Source organism: Macrotis lagotis, chromosome X (genome assembly GCF_037893015.1).
Source record: "Macrotis lagotis isolate mMagLag1 chromosome X, bilby.v1.9.chrom.fasta, whole genome shotgun sequence".
NCBI classification, from domain to species: domain Eukaryota; kingdom Metazoa; phylum Chordata; class Mammalia; order Peramelemorphia; family Peramelidae; genus Macrotis; species Macrotis lagotis.
The window spans coordinates 135,958,329-135,983,811 of record NC_133666.1 but is presented as its reverse complement, the minus strand read 5'-3'; the positions used below and the strand labels follow the sequence as shown (position 1 = coordinate 135,983,811).

General features: G+C 37.0%; 1 protein-coding gene across 1 annotated transcript in view; it reads left to right on the top strand.

The window, feature by feature from the left end:
• Positions 1 to 2,796, top strand: part of MRM2 (mitochondrial rRNA methyltransferase 2) — a 3,602-nt gene extending 806 nt beyond the window's left edge. The window contains exons 2-3 of the mRNA XM_074206834.1: positions 642 to 931; positions 1,648 to 2,796. Coding sequence (XP_074062935.1) covers positions 642 to 931; positions 1,648 to 2,090 — 733 coding nt within the window. The 3' untranslated portion in view covers positions 2,091 to 2,796. The remainder of the gene's footprint in view (positions 1 to 641; positions 932 to 1,647) is intronic.
• Positions 2,797 to 25,483: the final 22,687 nt, after the last annotated feature.

Below are 25,483 nucleotides of genomic sequence, written 5' to 3'. Positions count from 1 at the left end.
GCTCTGCCACTTAATAACCTGGGATTTGGGGACCAATCCTATGTCTTCTTTAAGTCTCAGTAGAAATTTTATTTTTATTATTTATTATTTAATATTTTTCATTTTTAAATTTAGAGTATTTATTGGTGCTACTTCAAATGGTCATATAAATGGAAAATATTTAAATAAAATTAATAGTCACAATGAACCTTGGAAATGCAATGTCAATACTTGGAAATATTTTTAAAATTTTATTAGTATTTTAGGGCAGCTAGGTGGCACAGTAGATAGACCACCAGCCCTGGAGTCAGAGTACCTGAGTTCAAATCCAGCCTCAGACACTCAATAATTACCTAGCTGTGCGACCTTGGGCCAGCCACTTAACCCCATTTGCCTTGCTAAAACTTAAAAAAAAAAAAAAATTAGTATTTAGAAGATTTTTTTCTTTGTGAGGAAAATGAAATAAAATAGGGGCAGGTAGATGGCACAGTGCATAAAAGTCCAGTCCTGGAGTCAAGAGGACTAGTTCTGTGAACTTGGGCAAGTTACTTAACTCCGCTGCCTCGCAAAAACCTGAAAAAAAAAAGGAAACTGAAAAATTGTAGATGTCTTCTCTCATTTGAAAGCAAGAGATTTACTGCTTGTTTCTCTTGTTAAAACAGGTACCAGAAGTCAGCATATGTCTTCCTTCAATGTCAGAGATTTCACACTACTATAAACAGGCACAAAGGCAAGACAGCTACAGAGCATCTCTGGCTATCAAGGCACTTGAAGGATCCATTTGTGAAAGCCGCAAGAGTGGAAAATTACCGTTGCCGAAGTGCCTTCAAACTTCTAGAGATAAATGAGAAGCATCAGATTTTCCATCCTGGACTTCGGGTTTTAGACTGTGGTGCTGCCCCTGGTGCATGGAGTCAAGTGGCTGTCCAGAAAGTCAATGCTGCAGGTACAGGTGAGTGTCTCTTCAATCAACTAAGGTTTCTAGGATGAAAGTAATATTAGTCCCACTGTACTGTCCTGGTCAAACCACATTTGGCATATTGTGTTTGTTATTGAATCATACATTTTAGGAAATATATTGATAAACTGAAGAGTTTCCTGAAAACGGCAACAAAGATGGTGAATAATCTGAAATTCACCCTTATGAGGATCTTTTGAAGGACCTGGAGATATTTAGCTTTGGAAAAAATGGAACTTGCTGGAAAGGTGGTTGTGGATAGTGATATGCCTCCAAGTATTTGAAGGTTTATTAGGGGGCAAGGGATTAAACTTGTTCTGCTTGACTTAAGAGGGAATAACTAGACACAATGGTATAAATATTAGAGCTTTAATGAGGGTAGGGAAATGAGAAAGAATATTGTTGCAAAAGGTCATATGAACAGGAAGAGAAAGGAATTTGTACAGACAGGATTTTGTGATGAAGCAGTTGGATTTATAAAAAAAATCAAAGATTATCATTGTAAAGTTATTGTCGCCATTACCTTTATAAAATAGTTTTAAGGGATTCGTTTTACTGAATTTGTTGGCACATGGGATGGATTGATTGAGCTAATTCAGAGCTATTTTAAATTAGTAAATGTCTGATGTTTTTAACTTATCAAAATGTTTATTTAAGAAGGAAAAGTATTTATCTTGATGATATTTATTAATCACTTGTACATTTTCTAGATCCTAATTCCCCTGTTGGTTTTGTCCTTGGGGTGGATCTCCTTCATATATTTCCACTGACAGGAGCAGTTTTCCTCTGTGCTGCTGATGTAACTGACTCAAGGACCTTCAAGAAAATTCAAGAGCAACTTCCTGGCCAGAAAGCTGATGTGATTTTAAGTGATATGGCACCCAATGCAACTGGATTTCGGGAACTTGATCACCAAAAGCTCATAAGCATGTGCCAGTCTCTTCTGAACTTTGCTCCAAGTATTTTACTTCCAGGAGGAACATTTCTCTGTAAATTTTGGGATGGAAGTCAGCGATACCTCTTACAAAATAGACTGGAAAAGGAATTCCAGAATGTCAGGACTATAAAACCTGCAGCCAGTAGGAAAGAATCATCAGAGACTTACTTTTTGGCAAAATTATATAGAGGAATCAAAATATCTTCAAAAGAGTAAAAGTTGCACCTATTTTTCAATAGTATTATTAGAAGGCAACTATATGGCGCAGTGGATAGAGCACTGACCCTCATGTCAGGAGGACTTGAGTTCAAATTTGGTCTCACATACTTAATAATTAACTAGCTATGTGATCTTGGGTAAGTCACCATTGCCTTGCAAACCCCCCCCCCCAGAAAAAGAAACCCATTAGTATTATTGGGGCCTATATTAATTAGAAGTTTGAATCAGACCTTGGAGTGTTGTTGTATAAACGTACTATGTAAATGAAATATAAGTAATAAGCAAAGAATAGGGGGAAACATCTTATTCTATTGAATCACGTACAGAATTTGGAGCTGCGAGTGTCATTAGAGATTAAGTAGCTTTACTTAATTTTACAAATTTTATAAATGGGGAAATTGGAGCCCATAAAAGTTTAGCTAGGTAAATAGGAGAACCAGTTGAACCTTGTTTTCTGAACTTCAAATTCATCCCTCTCCCCATCATTTTCCTTTCTAAAAAAACACATTAATTTGTTTTCTTTAATTGAAAAGCAAAGCACTACTCTTTTCTTATGATTGTTTATCTTGTGTGGAGGCCATGCTTCAATAAATAAGCTCTATGGTTTATGCTTTATGATTTCAATCTATATTCATGTAATAGTACTAAAATGTGATATTAAAGCAATTTCCAAATGCATTATGTTCATTTATTTTCCTAAGCTTATTCTAGAATTCGAAATGTTTAATAAGAAAAATTTTGATTTTATTATTTTAAGGATTTTTCCATTAAAATTTTTTTAAAATAAAGTAAGATTGGGGTGGCTAGGTGGTGTAGTGGATAAAGCACCGGCCCTGGAGTCAGGAGTACCTGGGTTCAAATGCGGTCTCAGACACTTAATAATTACCTAGCTGTGTGGCCTTGGGCAAGCCACTTAACCCCCGTTTGCCTTACAAAAAAAAAAACCTAAAAAAAAAAATAAAATCAATTTTATGAAAATATGTTTATCCTTTATGAATAACTTAGTAATGGGGTAATTATATTTTGGAACCATAGGAGATTATAGTACATCTTTTCCTCACAGACTTTAGAAATAAGGTTTAGGCCAGGGGAAGCATCAGAAGACCTTTTGAAGTTACTTTGAGTTCTGTCATTTAGGTTTATAGTGAATAATTACATAGAGAAGATTCAATTATTAGGGAACTTTGGATTTATAGATGTTGATTTCATTAGTTTTTCAAGATCAGCCAGGATAGTCTCTCAAATTTCCAGCCATACAGTTTTTAGATGTCTATCTCAGTCCAATACCTAAGATGCCTATTATGTACAAAATGTTGTGCTAGATTCTAGAGCTATAAAGACAAAAACTTAACAATCTCTTCCCTCAATGAATCTAAATTATACTTTATAGTTCTTGCAGAATTTTAGAGTCCATTACATATGTAATCTCATTTGATCACTAATAAGCATTTGGGGACAGCTAGGTGGCACAATAGATAGAGCACCAGCCCTGGAGTCAGGAGGACCTGAGTTCAAATGTGGCCTCAGACACTTAATAATTACCTGTGTGACCTTGGGCAAGTCACTTAACCCCATTGCCTTGTAAGAAAAAAAAAAGAAATAACAAGCATTTAGTGTGTCCCTAGCTCTGCTTTGCATAAAATGGTCACTTCTTTTTAGGAGTTTGCAATCTGGGAGGGGAGACAATGAATCTGTGTAAATACATTCAGAATAAATAAAAAAGGAATGAGTGGGAAAATGACTTACCCAATAACTAGTTTCTTGAGATTTGAACACCAGTATTCCTAATTCCAGGACCATTACTCTAGCCATTTCTACCATGTTGTAGTAAAAACAAATGTGTACCAGAGGGTGTGGGTTCAAATCTTACCCATGGCTCTTAGTACCTGTATGAACCCAGTAAGAGCTCTTCAGGCCTCTAATACCTCATCTGTAGTTGGATGACCCCTAAGATCCTTTCTACCTTCAAATACATGATCTCATGATCCTTTGTTTAAAGTTAAGTATGGGCAGAAATCACAAAGATCATTTGAAGAACAACAGTAGCAATTTGGGGATTAGGATGGTTTTAAATAGGTTATGGCCTAGTTGAGTTTTGAAGGAAGCTAAGACTATAGTATGAAGAGACCAAAGTGATGGAAGTGTATTTTAAATATGGGGATAGTTAGCCTTTAGAAAGGCTGATGAAATGTGGAATGCAGAAAGTTGAATAATAAGTCTGGAAGGGGAGATTAAAGGTAGCTTGGGGAAAATGTGAAATGCCACACTGAGTAGTTTGCATACTAGAGACAATCAGGAGGCACTGATAATTTTTTTTTTTTAGGTTTTTTGTTTGTTTTTTTGCAAGGCAAATGGAGTTAAGTGGCTTGCCCAAGGCCACACAGCTAGGTAATTATTAAGTGTCTGAGACCATATTTGAACCCAGGTACTCCTGACTCCAGGGCCTGTGCTTTATCCACTGCACCACCTAGCCTCCCCTACTGATAATTTTTTTAAGCAGGTGAGTGACATGGTCAAGCTTGTCTTTTTCTTAGGAAGACTTGACAGTTATATGGAGAATGAACTATAAAAAAAAGATCCCAGAAACATGGTGACTAAGTAGGAAGCTAATGCAATAATTTAGGCAAGAGGTGATAAAGACTTGAACCAAAGTGATGATCATGTCAATGAAGAGAAAGGGATGGATTCAAGAAAGGTGGAAGGAGGACAGGGGAGACTTGACAACTAACCAGTCAGTTCACTGGTAAAGTGGGTTTGGGAAAAGGATTTGACAAGGATGACTGATGGGTCATTGGAAGGATGATGGAAAAAAATGAAGAAATTTGGAGGAGGGAAAGCTTATGGGGAAAAACGAGTTGTTTGGACCTATTGAGTTTGAAATGGAGCTAAATAGCTAAATAGCTCGCTGTGTTGATGGATTGACATTCATGAATGAAATAAAAGTGAGTTGTATAGATTTAAGACACCTTAAGATGGTAAGGGAGTACTGTAGAGGGAGGTGCACTGGTTCCGAAGTTGGAGGAAGGAGGTTCAAACCCCACTTTCAACTTCACTTCTAAGACCTCAGGAAAGTCATTGAATCTCTCTGAATTTCCTCAACTGTAAAATGGGGGTATTGGAATAGATGTTTCCTTCCGGTTTTAAATCTGTGATCCTGTGAACTCACAGGAAAGCAAGTGAATAGGGTGGAGGGGGAAGGGAATAATGACTTATAAGTGCTTATTTGCCAGGCCCTATGCTATTATTCCCATTTTACAAACTGAGGTAAACAAATCAAATGACTTGCTGAGAGTCATTTAAGTAAAAAGTATCTAGGGTCAAATTTGAACTCTGATATTTCTATCCAAGCCAAGCTGCCTTGGTAGAGAGTAAGCAAGAACTATGGTTTATAAAAGTGTGAATGGTGATAGGCCAAAGGAGAAAGGGTTTCAGAGTACTATGCATAGATGAATAGGTCACCTAGCATTCAGACTAAGGAAGGGAAAAGGGGGCAGTCAGAGATGTCAATAAAGATCAATGAGGATGGATAAAGAATCAGTTTAGGAAGGATAGGAGATTATGATTGCAGGGAGAAATTTAAGAGTTTATTATTATGGAGGTGGCATAGGTTCAGGTGATGGTGAAAACCAAGATATGATTATTCCTTGAGGGTTAGTAAACATGGAGAGGATGCCAGTCATAAGAGCTGAAGATGTTGGTGAACTGAAAAGCCAGAATATTAACATAATGGGCATAATGGTTCTCCTACCTATCTCACCACTTCTTCCTAGTCTCCTTTGCTGCATCTTTATGTGATACCCAGTAACTAGGTATTCAAGACTATGCCTGGTTCCCCTTCTCTTTTCTTTCTATATTGTCTGATTTGGTGATCTAATCAATTTGTATAGTAGTTATCATGCCTATGCAGATAATTTCAGCCCTAATCATTTCTCTCATTCTGGTCCTGAATCATTAGTTGCTTATTGGGCATTTCTGTGAATGTCCCAAAAATCTTACAAATTTAATATGTCTAAAGAAATTCATTCTTTTCCCCAAAATTCTCTTCCCTTTAAGATACCACTATTCCTATCAAGGACAGCACCATTGTCTCAGTTACCCAGGTTTGGATCCTCTAGGTCCTTCTGGATTTTAAGGAGGCTACCCAGGCCTTTAGATCTTCATTCCTCTCTCTGGGTTCCATACTCTTCTCCTTGATTTTTCCTACCATATCTCCTACACTTCTCTCAGGTACCTTCATCCCATGCTCTCCTCTCTTTTATTGTCTTGGTGGTTGTCTTTCACCTTTAGAATATAAGGACAGGGGGTAGCTAGGTGGCACAGTGGATAAAGCACCGGCCCTGGAGTGAGGAGTACCTGAGTTCAAATCCGACCTCAGACACTTAATAATTGCCTAGCTATGTGACCTTGGGCAAGCCACTTAACCCCATTTGCCTTGCAAAAACCTAAAAAAAAAAAAAAAAAAGAATGTAAGGACAGGGATGTCTTTCTGTTATTTATTAAGTGCTTGTTGATTTGACTTTTTTACACATTGCTCCACTAAGTTTCAGTCATAATGGCTGTTCCTTGAACATGAGACTCATCTCCATCTCCTTGTCTTTGCATTGACTTTTCTTCCTTTACTGGAATGCCACCCCCCCCTACTTTCCTGGTCTCAGATGTTCTATGTCAAGTCCTGAAATAAATCAGAATCATGAGTTGAAGAATAGTGTCTTTAATTGAGATAATAGGGTAGCAAATCAACCACCCTGAGGGATGCCCGCCCCCAACAAACTCCCAGTAAGAGGTTCCTATATCTTTATGAGAGCAGAGAGGGGAGGAAGTATGAGATAGCAAGGCCTGGTTTTGAGAGCCCAATCACCCCGGGCAATTTGATCCAGAAAATCCTTTTCATTCTGATTGTTTTGCCCTTCAAGATGTCATGAATTCCAAAGGAAGGGACCAAGGACTCCAGGAACTGCTAAATTCCTTTATTAGGTGAAATCCCTGGGTGGGGGGACTTAGGTTTAGCTCAACCTAATAGAGAGTGAATATCTTAAGAGAAGGAATGTAAGGACATTATTGAAATTCTGATTTTACTAGAATCATTTAAGGGAGTGGCAAGTAACATTACATTTGGTATTAACAATTTTCTGTCATTATAGTCATAATTTTCTGTCATTTCCCCTCTCTGATTCTGAGTAGGAGGAGTCTTCTCAATGATTCACTAACTGATATGGCAAATATTTCTATTAACTATGGGGCTTATGATGAGGAAAATTGTGAGGGGGAAAAAAGAGAGATTGACCAATGTGGGGACATGAGTCATTGGGGGCAATCCCCTTTGGCAAGTAGACTTTACAGAAAACAGATACATAGGGAAGAAGAAAAGAGTAAAGGGTAAAATTGCCCATTTCATTGATCTGTTTTATCTTAAGGCACAGACATTTCATTTCATATAACCGTCTGGTTTCTGAAAACATCTCCTAATGCAGTCTCTGTTTTTTTTTTTTTTATTTAATTTTATTTATTTAAAGCAATAGTTAAGTGAATTGCCCAAGGTGATACAGCTAGGCAATTATTAAATGTCTGAGGCCAGATTTGAATCAAGTTCTCCTGACTCCAGGACCAGTGCTCTATCCACTACGCCACTGAGCTGCCCCTTGTGTGCCACCTAGCTGCCCCTAGTCCTCTGGTCTTTCCTCTTAGGTATTCTGGAATGGATATGGGCTTCTATCCTGCAAAGCTGAGCCTTCTCTTCCAGGGAAAAAGATGGACATTTAACGAATTGGAAGAATTCCAAAAATTTCTCATGAAAAGACCAGAGCTAAACAGAAAATTTGGACATCAAACAGGAGGTTCAAGAGACACATGAAAAGGTAAAAAAAAGGGGGGGCAGTAAAAAGAAAAAAATGCAATCCAGTAAGTTGAAACTGGCTATATCCCAGCATGGGGGAGGGGGGGAAGAGACTCCTAAATCCTGAGAAATGTAACTCTAACAGAGAGAATATACCTAGCCAGAAATGATGGACATCCATGACCTATCCATGAGACTCCTATCTAATGGGATGTAACTGGCTTTAACCCCACTTGGGAGAAAGACTCTAATAACTCTCAGAAATTTTGACTCTATTCAATAGAATATACTGAACTAGAAGGGACAGACACTCAGAATTTTCTATGACCTAGATAGAATGATCTAAAAAAATACACTACCTCCCTAAAAAGGGGGACAGGAAAGAGACAGGAGGAGGGAGGGGATTGAATGGGACAAATCTCATTACACTAAGAGGTACAAAAAACCTATGGTAATAGAGGGGAAGAAGGGAGCAGAGGAGAAACACCTGAATCTTCTTCTCATCAGACTTGGCTTAAAGTCAACCTACACATATTCAGTTAACTTATAAAACATCTAACCTTTCAAGTATTAAAAGGGGAAAAGGGGAGGGGGGATGGAGAAAGGGAAGGGGAGTGGGGGAAATAAGGAGAAATAATAAAAGGAAGGGAAGGGGAAAGGGAAAAATGGAAAGGGGAAAGAAAGGGGAGGGAGTGATATAGGAGGGCAAACACACTGAAGGGGGTAGTATTCAAAAACAAAATACAGGGTAATATGGATAAGGGGGGAAAGGGGGAAAAATATAATCAGAGGGAAGATAGCACAGAGTGCAATAAAGAATTAGTAATCATAACCTTGAATGTGAATGGGTTGAACTCTCCCTTAAAACATAAGCAAATAGCAGAGTGGATTAAAATCCAGAATCCTACAATATGCTGCTTACAAGAAACTCATTTGAAGCAGAGAGATACATATAAAGGTCAAAGGTTGGAGCAAAATATATTTTGCTTCAGCTGAAGTAAAAAAAACAGGGGTAGCAATCCTTATCTCAGACAAAGCAGCAGCAAAAATAAATAACATTAAAAGAGATAAGGAAGGAAACTGTCCTACTAAAAGGTACCATAGACAATAAAGTCATTTCAATATTGAAAATGTATGCACCCAGTGGGACAGCACCCAAATCCAAATTCTTAGAGGAGAAGCTGAAAGAATTACAGGAAGACATAGACAGCAAAACTCTACTAGTGGGAGACCTCAACCACCCACTATCAGATCTAGATAAATCAAATCATAAAACAAACAAGAAAGAAATTAGGGAGGTAAACAGATTGTTAGAAAAATTAGATATGGTAGCCTTAAAATAATTAGCAGTATCTATCTGAAACCATCAACAAGCATTATATTCAATGGGGAGAGGCTAGAGGCATTCCCAATAAGATCAAGGGTCAAACAAGGGTGCCCATTATCACCACTACTATTCAATATTGTATTAGAAATGTTAGCATCAGCAATTAGAGAAGAAAAAGAAATTGAAGGAATTAGAATTGGGAAGGAAGAGACAAAACTCTCACTCTTCTCAGATGACATGATGATCTACCTAGAGAATCCCAAGAAATCATCTAAAAAACTACTGGAAACAATTAGCAATTTTAGCAAAGTTGCAGGTTATAAAATAAACCCTCATAAATCCTCAACTTTTCTATATATGTCTAGCAAGAAACAACAGGAAGAGCTAGAAAGAGAAATCCCATTCAAAGTAACCTCAGACAATGTAAAATATTTAGGAGTCTATTTGCCAAGACAGACTCAGAATCTTTTTGAAAACAATTATAAAACACTTCTCACACAAATTGAATCAGATTTAAATAACTGGGCAAATATCAACTGCTCATGGATAGGGAGAGCTAATATAATAAAAATGACAATTCTACCAAAACTAAACTATCTGTTTAGTGCCCTACCAATCAAAATTCCAAAAAATTACTTTAATGAGTTAGAAAAAATTGTAAGTAAATTCATATGGAGAAATAAAAAGTCAAGAATAGCCAGGAGCTTAATGAAAAAAAAAATGCAAACGAAGGTGGCTTAGCACTACCCGATCTAAAATTATATTATAAAGCATCGGTCATCAAAACTGTTTGGTATTGGCTAAGAAATAGAGTGGTGTACCAGTGGAATAGACTAGGTGTAAAAGCAGGAGATGATTATAGTAATCTGCTGTTTGATAAACCCAAAGAGTCCAACCATTGGGATAAAAACTCCCTCTTTGATAAAAACTGCTGGGATAATTGGAAGTTAGTATGGAAGAAACTTAGATTAGACCAACACCTAACACCTTTACCAAGATACAATCCAAATGGTTACGGGACTTAGACATAAAAAACAATACTATAAGCAAATTAGAGGATCAAGGACTAGTTTACCTGTCAGATCTATGGAAAGGGGAACAGTTTATGACTAAGGAAGAGTTGGAGAACATCACTAAAAACCAATTAGATGATTTCGATTACATTAAATTAACAAGCTTTTGCACAGATAAAACCAATGTAATCAAGATCAAAAGGAAAGTAGTAAATTGGGAAACAATCTTTACAACTAATGATTCTGACAAAGGACTCATTTCTAAAATATACAGAGAACTGAGTCATATTTTTAAAACAAAAAGCCATTCCCCAATTGACAAATGATCAAAGGATATGCAAAGGCAATTTACAGATGAGGAGATCAGAGCAATTCATAGCCATATGAAAAAATGCTCTAAATCATTATTAGAGAAATGCAAATTAAAGCTTCTCTGAGGTACCACCTCACACCTCTCAGATTGGCCAGTATGACCAGGAAGGATAATGATCATTGTTGGAAGGGTTGTGGGAAATCTGGGACACTATTACACTGTTGGTGGAGCTGTGAACTCATCCAATCCTTCTGGAGAGCTATTTGGAACTCTGCCCAAAGGGCAACAAAAATGTGCATACCCTTTGACCCAGCAATACCTCTACTGGGTCTATACCCTGAAGAGATGAGGAAAAGGGTAAAAACATTACTTGTACAAAAATATTTATAACAGCCCTGTTTGTGGTGGCAAAGAATTGGAAATCCAGTAAATGTCCTTCAATTGGGGAATGGCTTAGCAAACTGTGGTATATGTATGTCATGGAACACTATTGTTCTATTAGAAACCAGGAGGGATGGGATTTCAGGGAAACCTGGAGGGATTTGCATGAACTGATGCTGAATGAGATGAGCAGAACCAGAAAAACACTGCACACCCTAACAGCAACATGGGAGTGATGTTCAACCTTGAAGGACTTGCTCATTCCATCAGTGCAACAACTGGGAACAATTTTGGGCTGTCTGCAAAGGAGAGTACCATCTGTATCCAGAAAAGGAGCTGTGGAGTTTGAACAAAGTACAAGGACTATTCCCTTTAATTTGGAAAAGAAAAAACCAGATATCTTATTGTCTGATCTTGTTACCTCTGAGAATTCTGTTCTCTTTAAGGATATGATTTCTCTCTCATCACACCCAATTTGGATCAAGGTACAACATGGAAACAAAGTAAAGACTGACAGAGTGCTATCTGTGGGGTGGGGGTGGGGGGAGAGCAGCAAGATTGGGGGAAAATTGTAAAACTCAAATAATATCTTTAATAAAAAAAAAGTAGACCTGCAGAGGTTTCTGATTTAGTCTTGGTTATTAATAGAATAAAAACTGTTACATCAATTATTCTTATATCATTTTAAACATTTAATGACCTTATTTTCTAAACAAATATATATGTATATATACAAAAATATAATTATTAACAGCCAGATGACAAAGCCAAATATTTACTGTCTTAAGTTGTTTAGGATATAGAAAGAATTAAAATTCTAAACTAAATAGCTCAAATCTCATAGCTGTATCTTATAATAACTCAGATATGCTCCAATATTATCTTTTAAAATAAAGATTTAATGGTGTATTCCTACTGATCAGCTACTTTGATCATTGAAATTTGCCATGAAAAGAGACTTAAGGAAAATTCTATAGTAAGGGAATAACTTCCTAACTTCATGGAAATTTCTGACAAGAGCCACTTAGACAAATTGCATTGAGCCAGGCTTAAATGATTCCATTTTTTCATTCAAGAGGAAACATCATACTGGGAAAATCAGGTAAATCCTACTTCAGTCTATACTAAGAGTCATTCTCCCCAGTCTTTTCCATGAGAATTCCCTTTAGGATTATGTTGATCATTGGTCTAATAGCATTTCTTGGTGATCATACCCAGAGTCTACCTCAGAATAATCTCAATCACAATCCCATAAGGTCTTAAATAGCAAGTTCCGATAACTATAGCTTTGGGTGGATTCAATTATTAAGGATCACACATTGTTGATAATATATATTGACTGGTTTCAGTTTGAAAACAGTAAGAGATTAAAAAAAATCCTAACTTTCCTCTCCCTAGTTAGAGATATTTGCTATTAGAGGAAGAAGTTGGGACATGAATAAAACATATCAACACTGGTCCTAAAGGCCTACTTCCAAGTCTCAGAATGACAATAAGCAGCTAAGTATGTAGAACTAAGTGGGCAGTATGAGAAAATGAATTGAGTTCAACTTTAGCTTGCCCTCTTAACCTTATTCTGAGACAGATATTCATTGGATTTGGATCTCAAATATCACTCTTATTGAACTGCTGGCATTTTTCTTGAAGAGTTCTTTTAGGATTGGTATAAGGATAACAAACCAAAGAATAAAGCTCAAAAGAATTTTCAGTGTCCCAAAAAGGTTTCACCTCAAAAAGCAAAGTCTCACTAATCCCAGTGGGGCTGGTAACAATTGTTGTCAATCCTCTCAAGGTGTTGCAATAAATTGTTTAACAAAAAAATTTACCAAGCCTTCTAAAACATCATACAAAGGATTTTTTTTTTTAGGTTTTTGCTTTTTTTTTTTTTTTTGCAAAGAAATGGGGTTAAGTGGCTTGCCCAAGGCCACACAGGTAGGTAATTATTAAGTGTCTGAGACTGGATTTGAATTCAGGTACTCCTGACTCCAGGGCTCTATCCACTGTGCCACCTAGTTACCCCCATACAAAGGATTTTTTTTAATTTCTTTTTACTAGTTTTTCTTCCTTTTCAAAAACAACTTAAAATTCATCCTGATGCAAAAAATAATCATTAGACTTTCATAAAGTAATATAGCTAGGAATATCTGAACTGACAGATATCTACCTCTTCTTCAACCTTTAATGTTAAGATTAAGTTGTAACTATAGTATAGACCATTCCAGATATAACTTCATAATTTGCAGTTGTCTTATTCTATAAATTCCTAATGATTACAAATAAATTCCTAATTACCACTCCACCTTCCCCCTAATCTGTGTTCAAAGAGTGTTTGCAGTGGAGAAGATTCAATTTTCTAAGAGTGCCAAAATATTGGCCAAGGTTAAAATTATACTTAATTAAATTGGCCTTATCAAAATAACCCCTAATAACAATTAATAATAATCTTATAATTTTCATAATTGATAACTAATTTTAGATGAAACTTCTTTATAATAGGTAAGTACTTCAGAAGATTAACAGTTTTCAAACAAAAAAAAGATTGTTTTATCTGTTAACTTCAATTTTTTTGTTTTTGTTTTTGCAAGGCAATGGGATAAGTGACTTGCCCAAGGTCAAATTTGAACTCAGGTCCTCCTGACTCCAGGGCCAATATCCTATCCACTGTGCCTCCTAGCTACCCCTGTTAACTTCATAATATAGCAACATTCAATATAGAAAGAAGCTTTAATTCTAAATGTGGATCTCTACTGTATTATAAACAATATCATGATTTGAAGCATAAATCAAAATTGCTAGTCAAATTATCTCAATTCAGTTGAATGCATCTCTAAATTATTTTATATAGAAAATTATTCTGAACAAATTTAAGTGAGAGTTACATAAAACTGATTTTTGAACCTTCTCATTATACTTAGATGTGGTAGGTACTTTCACCTCTGAAGCTTTTAGGTTTAAGCTTTATAGAATTTACACCATGTCACTAGCAGAGATGAAACAAACATAACCATTTCTAAACATTTTACCAGAGAAAAATAACAGAAAACATTTTTCATTAATATCATTCATATAAAATAAAATGCTTTTACACTAAAAGTATAACAAAACAATATCAAAATTACAAGAGAATCCATTTATCTTTTTTTTTTTAGGCTTTTGCAGGGCAAATGGGATTAAGTGGCTTGCCCAAGGCCACACAGCTAGGTAATTATTAAGTGTCTGAGATCGGATTTGAACCCAGGTACTCCTGACTCCAGGGCCGGTGCTTTATCCACTATGCCACCTAGCCACCCCTGATCTATTTTTTTAATTTTATTTTCCCTGGTTACAATCCAAAAACATTTCAACGTTCTCTTGTAAAATGTTGAGTTTGGAATTCTGTCCCTTCCTCCTATCCCAACACCTCTCAATGAGAAAGTTATTTGATATAAGTTAAAAAATGTTCAGTCTTGTAAAACATTACCACAATATCCATATTGTATTCCTAGCTATATTACTTTATGAAAGTCTTATGATTATTTTTTGCATCAGGATGAATTTTAAGTTGTTTTTGAGAAGGAAGAAAAAGTAGTATAAATCAATTTTAAATAAAAATCGTCCAATTCCCCCCAAAATAGAGAAGCCTCCAGAAAAATAAACTTTTAGAGGCGGCTAGGTGGTGCAGTGGATAAAGCACCGTCCCTGAAGTCAGGAGTACCAGGGTTCAAATCCTGTCTTAGACACTTAGTAATTGTGTGGCCTTGGGTAAGCCACTTAACCCCATTGCCTTGCAAAAACCTAAAAAAAAATTAAGCTTCAATTTTTATTCAGATAATATCAACTCTGTCTTTGGAATGGATATTAATTTTTATTATAAGTCCTTCAGAGTTCTCTTTAGTCACAGCATAAGTCGAGAATCTATTTTTCTAACAATGTTGGATGTTGCCAAATTTCACTTTATGTGAAGCTTACTTAATTTTATGTTAGCAACACTAAGAGATACATATAAAACTTCACCATTTTGAATTCACATCTAAAATCATTAGGTTAGCGTAAAGTAAGTTGAGTTATTATAAGATTCTAGTTAGAATACTGTTATTTTGGTCCAGGCTAAAAAAAGACCTAAAGTGTTTTCCCAGTCAAAAACCATTTGAGTCTTCATAGGAACTAATTAGATAATTCTCAACTTGAACAATAGAGAGAAACAGTTAGGGTCCTATATAGAGTTACAGATCACAATAGTCAATACTTTTGTCATAACAAAAAATTAAATAGTGTTGAGTTTATAATACAGGCTTCCTACTGATCAACATGAAAGATGAATGGACTTGGATAGCCAGATGCTTAATCTAACCTTATGTATACAAAAAAATTTAGTATATTACAAATAGAATTATTATTATTATTAGTAGTAGTAGTAGTGGCAGTAGTAGTAGTATTATCAGTATTATGGAATAAGAATCATGAATAGAGACCCTTTCCTTTATAATTCCTAGTTCTTAGCTAAAATCTAATCTCAACTTTAATTTAAGCATTGGGCTAGACTAAATGACACATTCACACCAACAAAACTAAAAAGAGTATATTTAATAAAGTGATTATAAAACAGGTAGAAATAAATCAATTTTATAGAAAAAGTTACTAATAAATCCCAATATAATAAAAAGAAGAGCAAAACCTACATAAACATAGATATTAAGAGAAAATATCACCTATGGGGGAGCTTCAACATCTGAATCAACAGCTGTTGGGGAGTCCTGGGGTACAGCCTTCAGAGTCCCGATCTAGAAGTGTCCCCAGGCAGAGCATCCTCTCCATGGGTGAAATTCCAATTAGACAAGGGTCTAATTAGATCTCATATAGCTTGAAAACAAAGAAGACTTCTTGCCAATTTTTTGTAGAATAAAATCAAATTTTCCAGGTTGTCCGAGGAGGGAGCCACCCCTCCAAACCCAAAGAATTATAGTATTTACATTCAAGAATGGTTAGTTCCTGAAGAGATAGGCAATGTTAATCAAGTACTGCCTTGAGAGTCTGGCCAGGACCAGTCAAGGACATTCAGTGTTTTTTTTTAAATACTCAAGCTGTTTTAAATATGTGCATGAGATCAATCCTGCTCATCTCCCCTCCCTGTAACACATCAGGAGTAAATTGGGGGTCAGTGATTCTCTGTATACCAGAGTTAAATTGAGGGTCAGTAATTCTCTGTAGCTAAACTATAAGGCCTTACCATGGAAAATCTTATATCCTATGTATTAAACATACACTTGCCCAAGGTCACACAGCTAGGTAATTATTAAGCATCTGAGGTCAAATTTGAACTCAGATCCTCCTGACTCCAAGGCCAGTACTCTATCCACTGTGCCACCTAGCTGCCCCTAGATCTTGAATTCTTAAGTTATTGACAGGCTAAACAGGTGTCAATCTGCCATAAAAGCAAGCAATCAAAAGTATAAACTATCAGCAGATCTAGTAAGATTTTAGAATTCTGCCTTTCATAGATGAGGGCATTTTAAAGTGCTATGCCAACTTCATAGAAAATCATTATTATTATTTCATATTTCTTATATGTTCTTTTTATAACATTAGCCTTTTAAAAAAATCTATAACTTGAAAGAATGAAGAAGGGTTCACTTTTCTATTAATATTTCTAATGAATTGTAAAATTAACATTAGGCATTGTATTGATATATATTACAAACCAATAATTGAAGTAAGTTGGATTGAAACCATATAGATAGGGGCAGCTAGGTGGTACAGTGGATAGAGCACTGGCTCTGGAGTCAGGAGAACCTGAGTTCAAATTCGTTCTCAGACACTTAATAATTGTCTAGTTTTATGACCTTGGGCAAATCACTGTTAACCCCATTGCCTTAAATTAAAAAAAAAACCATACAGGTAACAGTTTTCTGGGCCATATAGTATAATAAATTCTGATTGATCAAAAGCATCTTTTTGAGAGAGATACATTTAGACCAGAATAAATTCAATTATATCTGGATCTATTTTCAGAATGGTTTCATATAGAAAATCAATTTATAACTTTAATTATTGTACTTTTTAAACATATGATCTGTTTAGTCCAAGCATTTCATATTATGGACTCACTATTTCCACTGGGAAAAATTTTAAAATTGGACAATAATCTACCTCAATTCTTTTGTTCTATTTTTTTTTTTGGTTTTTGCAAGGCAAATGGGGTTAAGTGGCTTGCCCAAGGTCACACAGCTAGGTAATTATTATTATTAAGTGTCACAGCTAGGTAATTATTAAATGTCTGAGATCAGATTTGAACCCAGGTACTCCTGACTCCAGGGCGGATGCTCTATCCACTGCGCCATCTAGCGACCCCCCTCAATTCTTTTGTTTAGAAACATCTTGCTTCTCAGATTTCTCTTAACCCTCTATAACTTTATCTATTGACTTTCAAATTCAAGCTACAAAATGCTCATTCTCCATCTTTCTACCTAAACAGAGTCAGACTTCCTCATACCCTCTCAGATCATCTAAAGCTAGCACAAAGGCACCAATAGCAACTGTCCAGGGACAGGAGGGAACTGGAGCAAAGTGTGTTTGCTGTTGCCTATGGGCTGGGTGCAGAGTATATTTCCTATTTGTCCTCTGACTTTCTTATCTACCTTATATATTTTATTTTGTCTTTATTTCTCTTTCCAAATCCAAATCCATTATTCAGACTGTCCAACTTCCCATCAGATCTCAGAATGCATAGATTAGTGTTAAACCAAAGTCTAACAGCAACCCTACTTTTCCCAATAATAGAATTCATTTCAACCCAGGGGCTTGTTTTCATTAATTTGCCTATCACTATTATAATTTATTGCTTGATTAGCCATAATTCAGTTGTTATCTAGGTTGGAGGTCAAAAGAGCTCCATGCCTATTTTTAGTCTCAGAAGTCTATGGGAGAAATTCTTTTAAAGAGAAAACCATGAAGATGTGTTTAGTGATTACAAAAACTTTTAGATTTGAACGAGCTGAAATGCAAAAGTGGGATTGTGACTATTCCCAAACTAATTAACAGATTTCAAAAGGGTTGTCTGTCCTAATAAAAATAGAGATCTGTTATGTTATGTACAGGGAATAAAGCAGTTTTCCAAATTAAATCAAATTAAATTTTCTTTTCTGCCTTCGTACTTTTCACTTTTTAAAATCTGGAAAGTTAATACTTTGTAATTCACAAGCCAGGAATTGCAATTCTCAATTCTTACTAAAATTCATATACAAATAGCTTTTACAGCAATAATATACATTTTAAACATAAATTGTCAAAATTCTAAAGTGATTGCATTTAACACCACTATAGAGAAACCTTGATCAAAGTATCTTTTTTTTTTTTTTTTTTTTTTTTAGATTTTTCAAGGCAATGGGGCTTAGGGGCTTAGTGGCTTGCCCCGGGCCACCCAGCTAGGTAATTATTAAGTGTCTGAAGTCGGATTTGAACCCTGGTATTCCTGACTCCAAGGCTGGTGCTCTATCCACTGAGCCACTTAGCTGCCCTGATCAAAGTATCTTAAAGGTCAAAGACAAATTATTTTGCAGTTTTTAAACACATTGGTTTGATTGCAGTGACTAATTTGTAAAGAACCATGTGAGAATTTGAGCAGGAGTGTGAAGCTCTTATCCCAGGCAATGTTTTAGCTGACACCTGTATTTGTGGTACATGCTCAAAGTTTCCTCCATTTCAGTTCTCCATGAACCCTGAAGATTTATGCAATGCTAGATAAGTACTATGAGAATGGAGGGAGTATCCAACTTGGGAAAAAGATATGCCTGAAAGTATTATACACAGTTATGCAGGTACAGAGACCAGTACTGAGGCAGACAAAACAAATCCTGTACCCAGGACATGGGAAAATAGCGTGTACAAAGGTCTGTGACCAGATTAAATGGCACAATGCTCACAAGCTTGCATTTTTGATTACATACCTTTTTCAGTTTTTCTATTTAAATATTCTGACTCTCTGGACAATAAACGGATTGCTCTTTTGTATTGCTTGCTGGCTTGTGTCTTTTCTCTAGTCAGCTTCTTATCAAAACAGTGGGGGCACAGGTTGCTCCCCATAGAACAGAATACTAACAGAGAACCTGGAATTCTAAAATCTGGCTAGATCTTTTCCTCACAGTTCATGGTTGTATTTTAAAGATAAAAAAAGAAACAATCAGTAAACTTATTCTCTAGTTTCTCTGAGTTACAGAAAAATTCGTTTCCATACTCAGCTTCAGTTAGTTTGCACTTGTTAAATTTTTTCTGATTAACTTATCAATAGATAAGTTTTTTTCTTCCACAGTAGAAATACTTATGAAATGCTTTCATATTTCAGGTACGAATTAATTAACAAACTAATTATGGATTCACTATTTCCACTGGAAAAAATTTTAAATTTGGACAGTAAGCATCTCTTGGAATAAGAGTTTTAGTCTCCAATATAATTAAGCATTTTTGCATAGTCAATTGTAAAAAAAAAAAAAGGAGAATCCTCATTCTCCTTTTGTACTGTCTCCTGAGACCTATTTCAGGTTTCTGGCAAAGACGTACAAATATCTAAACATTGTCTGACTATTGGGGGTTCCATTGTGAATTTTATGAAGAGCAATTGGAGATTCCCCCTCCTATTGAGGCTAATCTATTAGCTGTCTCTATTACTGCCTGTCTTTTACTTGAGGACAGTGAAGTCACCATTAAATCAATTATATATTTTCAGGCATTAAAATGATCTATCTCTGCTCCTGGATTCTCATCATAAATTATTTCTCCAGATGGAGAGCATAGAGGGAGAGCAAGATTTGTATTGTCTAATAAAAATCACATTACCCTGGTTAGATAAAAGGAAGAAGTTTTTAACAAATCTTTAAATTTAAATTAAATTTAACCAAAATTCCCTCCTGACAGACCATGTAGGATGGATGAGAGGTTTTTTTTTGAAGAAAGAGTTTAATTTGAGTTTTACAATTTTTCCCCCATTCTTGCTTCCTTCCCTCCACCCCCCACAGAAGGCATTCTGTTAGTCTTTACATTGTTTCCATGGTATACATTGATCTCAGTTGAATGTGATGACAGAGAAATCATATCCTTAAGGAAGAAAAATAAAGTATGAGATAGTAAAATTACATAATAAGATAACTTTTTTTTTCTAATTTGAAGGTAATAGTCTTTGGTCTTTGGTCTTGCTCTCCAGAAAAGTTGGGGGAGTTCACAGATCCACCAACAATGTATTAGTATCCCAGATTTCCTGCATCCCTTCCAACAATGATCATTGTCCTTTCTGGTCATATTGGCCAGTCTGAAAGGTGTGAGATGTTATCTCAGAGATGCTTTAATTTGCATTTCTCTAATAAGTAATGATTTGGAGCAATTTTTCATATGACTATGGATTACTTAGATTTCCTCAGCTGTATATTTCCTTTGCATATCCTTTGACCATTTGTCATTTGGGGAATGGCTTTTTTTTGAAAATTTGACTCAGTTCTCTGTATATTTTAGAAATGAATCCTAAATTTTCGAGAGACAGAACCCACAGAGGGACTCAGTGTGGCAGTTCTCCTACTCAAGGTAACCTGGAAAAGAGCAGAAAGGCTCTGCTCCCCAGGGTCTGAGGGGCGGCCCGCCAGAGGGGTGGCCTGCCAGAGCGAAAGAACTTCAGCCTCCTGGAGGCAGTCCCAGGGCGCTGGGAGCACAGCAGCGGGGGAGTTTCCTGAGCTACATCCCCTGGGAGCACCGGGCACAAATTGGGGGAACAGCAGGGAACCTCTGCCAGAGGGAGCATGTGGAGCCCAGCCCTCAGGGCACACAGCCAGCAGGAGCAGCAGCATGGGGCAGTCCAGATCCACAAAACATAAGAGGTGGAGCTGGTAAGCAGGAGCCCCCAAGGGCATGAGCCCATTGAGCTGAGGGAGGGGAGTGAAGAGAGACTGCAGAGCTCTGCCTCTGCCTCTGGAACAGGACTCTGGGGCTATGAACACATTCAGATCCTGATAGCAGTCTAGGCCCCCCCATAGAACAGCAGGTGCCCCCTCCACCTCAGCCCCAATGAGAGGTTATTAATTAATCTCATTTGAGAATAAAATTAAAGATACAGGACACAAGGAGTGGGGTTTCATCTGGAGGTCTCTTTCTTAGCTAAGAAAAAATAAATCTGAATCTGTTTTATAAAAATTAGTAGGAGCCTCATAATTCACATCAAAATTTCTAAGTTCAAAAAATACACCATCTCAAAAATTATTCCCAAATCAATTTCTACTTTAATTTGCAAAACAATTAATACAATTAAATACAATAAATAAAATACAATTAAAATTTTTAATATTTTCTTACATTTATTTTTCTCTAATCAATCCAATCCTTACATTCCCAAACATTTTTAAATTTTATTTTCTTTAATTTATTTAAATATAATTAAAATATTCTTGTTGTAAAAGTAAACATAAAATCCCCCTCCCCCCACAAAAATATAAAACCTCATGAGGGATAAATGGAAAGAAAGGAAAAAAATGTGCTTCATCCTGTATTCTGATACCATCAGCTCTGTCTCTGGGGTGAATTGCATTCTTTATCATAAGTCCATCATAAAAGTTTTTTAAAATATTTTATTTAATATTTATTTAATATTTTATTATTATTATATTTTATATATTATATACAAATAATATACCATAATGTGTTTATTATTATATTTTTAATATTTAATGTTTATTTAATAATTTTAAGTTTTTAATTAAAGATTTTATTTATTTTGAGTTTTACAATTTTCCCCCAATCTCACTTCCCTCCTCACCCCACCACAGAAAGCAATTTGTCAGTTTACATCTTTTCCATGGTGTACATTGATCCAAATTGAGTGTGATGAGAGAGAAATCACATCCCCAAAGAAGAAACATAAAGTATGAAATAACAAGATCAGACAATAAAATAGCAATTTTTTTTCTAAATTAAAGGGAATAGTCCTTGAACTTTGTTCAAACTCCACAGTTCTTTATCTGGCTACAGATGCTATTCTCCATTGCAGACAGCCCAAAATTGTCCCTGATTGTTGCACTGATGGAATGAGCAAGTCCATCAAGGTTGATCATCACCCCCATATTGCTGTTAGGGTGTACACTGTTTTTCTGGTTCTGCTCATCTCACTCAGCATCAGTTTATGCAAATCCCTCCAGGCTTCCCTGAATTTCCATCCCTCCTGGTTTCTAATAGAACAATAGTGTTTCATGATATACATATACCACAGTTTGCTAAACCATTCCCCAATTGAAGGACATTTACTTGATTTCCAATTCTTTGCCACTTCCGTATTTTTCCACAGTTGCTTTTGGCGATTGCAATTCCCTCCATCCATTCATCCCCACTACCATTTATTATATTTTCTCTCTCCTTTCACTCTTTCCCTCTTCAAAAATGTGCTATGGGGTGACCAAGTGGTACAGTGGACAGAGTACTTGTCCTGGAGCCAAGAGACCCCAAGCCTACATCCTACTCCAGAGACCCAGCAACCATTCAGCCATGAGGTCCTGAATATGCCACCAAATCCCATCACCTTGCATAAAGTAAAAAAGAGAATGTGTTATATCTGATTATCCCCTCCCATGATCTACCTTCTCCTCTATCACACATATGCTCCCTCCCCCTCCCCTGTCCCTTTCTCTCCTTTATCTTCTAGATTTCTACACCCTATTGAGTGTGTATGCTATTTCCTCTCTGAGCCATTTCTGATAAGAATGAAGGCTCCCTCATTCCCTTTCACCTTCCCCCCTTCCATATCATTGTAAAAGGTATTTCTTAATTCTTAACAGGAAATATCTTAGCCTATTCTACTTTTCCTTTCTCTTAATGCCAGTACATGTCCCTTTCACCCATTGACTCCATTCTTACAATATATTATACCTCCAAACATGTCTCTCTCCTGTGTCTTGACTATAAAAGCTCCTTCCAACTGCTCTAATAAATGAGAAAGTTTATATGAGTATTATCAGTATCATCTTTCCATGCAGGAATGAATACATGCAGTTCATCATCATTAAGTCCCTCATAAGTCTTGTACTTGAAGATCAAACTTTCTGTTTAGCTCTGGTTATTTCAACAGGAACATTTGAAATTTCCCTGTTTCATTGTTTTCCTCAGAGAGCTTTCTCATCTCCTTTTCCATGTGGCCAATTTTGCTTTTTAAGGCATTCTTCTCCTCATTAACTTTTTGAACTGTTTATCCATTTGACCTAAACTGGTTTTTAACATGCTGTTTTCTTCAGCATTTTTTTTGGAATGTCTTGACTAAGCTGCTGATTTCGTTTTCATGTTTTTCCTGAATCTCTCTTGTTTCTCTTCCCAATTTTTCCTCTCCCTCCCTCACTTGATTTTCAAAATCTTTTTTGAGCTCTGAAATAGCCTGAGCCCAATTTTTATATTTCTTGGAGGATTTAGATGCAGAAGCTTGGACTTTCTTGTCTTTTGATTGTGTGTTTTGGTCCTCCATGGGACTAAAGTAATTGTATATGGTTAGGTTCCTTTTTTTTCTGTTTAATCATTTCCCCAGCCTGTGTCTAGTTTTGGTGTGCTTCCTGAGCTTTTGAATATTATTAAGACAACCTCAGTTATTTCAAGGTCTTATGGGAGGCTCTGACTGCTCTCCTGCTCTGTGAATGAACATAAACACAGCCCTCTGCCCTGGGGCTGTGAGGAGGGTCCCCTGCTTTATAGGGATCCCAGACTCCAACTAGGGTCTGAATATGGTCAAAGCCCCAGAGTCCTGACCCAGGACAGAGGAGAGACTGGTCAGTCTCCCCCCCAACTCCCTTACCTTCGGAGGGCTGAGCACTTTAGAAGCAGCTGCGGGACAGCTCCATACTGGGGCACTCCCCATATCTCCTTCTGTTTTGTGGGATCTGGGCTGTGCCTGAGGGCCTTGGCCATGCTGAGGAGGGCCATGCTAGCCTGGGCTTTGCACTCCTTCTGGCAGAGATCTCCCTGCTGATCTTTCAAGTTGTACTTGGTACTCCCTGGGGTGGCAAGTCAGGAAACTGCTTCTGCTGCCAGGAGCCGGGGCTCCCAGGGACCCAGCTGGGGCTGTTCCTGGAAAGCTGGAGCTCCTTTTGTGCTGCTGCCCCCTCCAACTCTGTGGAACAGAGCCTTCCCATTATTTTCCAGGCTACCTTGGGTAGGAGAATTGACTCACTGGATCTTTCTGTGGGTTCTGTCTCTTGAAAATTTAGTTAAGAGTTAAAATTTTAAGGTTTTTGAGGGGGCAGAACCAAGATGGTGACAGGAGAAGAGCCTCTCTTAGGTGTTCTCTTTATAATATTTCAAAACTCATAAAATAATGAATCTAACTAGATTTTCGAGAGACAGAACCCACAGAGGGATCCTAATTCTCCAGAACAAGGTAACCTGGAAAATAGTGGAAAGGTTCCTCTCCACGGAGTTAGAGGGGCAGCCCACAAGAGTGAAGGAACTTCAGCTTTCCAGAGGCAGCCCCAGGGCACCTGGGAGCCATGGCTCGTGGCAACAGGGGCAGTTTCCTGACCTATAAAATGAGAAGCACCGGGCACAATTTGGAAGATCAGTGGGGGGGACCTCTGCCAGATGAAGCCCAGCCCTCAAGGCATTCAATGAGCAACCTGGTAGCAGCAGCCCAGATCCAGGAACCAGAAATAGATGGAGTGGGTAAGCAGGAGCCCCCACTCAACAAAACCTTGAATGCTCAGCCTATCAATGGTAGGGGAGTGGAGAGAGATTTCTGAGACCTGTCCTCTGTATGTGGAACAGGATTCTGGGGCTCTGACCACATTCAGATCCTGATCACAGTCTAGGCCTCCCAAAGAACAGCAAGGCCCCCCCCATCTCAGCCCCGTGGCAGGCCACGGGGTCATTCACAAACCAGGAGGGAAGAAAAAGCCTCACACAATGAGATCCTTGTGGGGGGGTGTCCGAATAATACTCAAAAACTCAGGAAGCACCCCAAAACCAGGCACAGGCTGGAGAAATGAGTAAATAGAGAAAAAAAGAGGAACACCACTGAGAAATACATTGTTTGTGATCCTAAGAAGGATCAAAATACTCAATCTGAAGATGAGGAAGTCCAAGCTCCTGCATCTAAAGACTCCAAGAAAAACAGAAATTGGGCTTAGGCTATGACAGAACTGAAAAAAAGATTTTGAAAATCAAATAAAGGAGATAGAAGAAAAATTGGGGAAAGAAATGAGAGAGATGCAGGAAAAATATGAAAAAGAAGTCAGCAGCTTGCTTAGTCAAAGAGATCCAAAAAAATGCTGAAGAAAATAACATGTTAAAAAGCAGCGTAGGTCAAATGGATAAAACAGTTAAAAAAGTTATTGAGGGGAAGAATGCTTTAAAAAGCAGAAATGGCCAGAAGGAAAATGAGATAAGAAAGCTCTCTGAGGAAAACACATCCTTCAGATTTAAGAATGGAGCTAAAGAAAGTTATTGACTTTATGGGAAGTCAAGACACAATACTTCAAAAACAAAAGAATGGGGGCGGCTAGGTGGCATAGTGGATGGGGCAGCTATGTGGCATAGTGGATA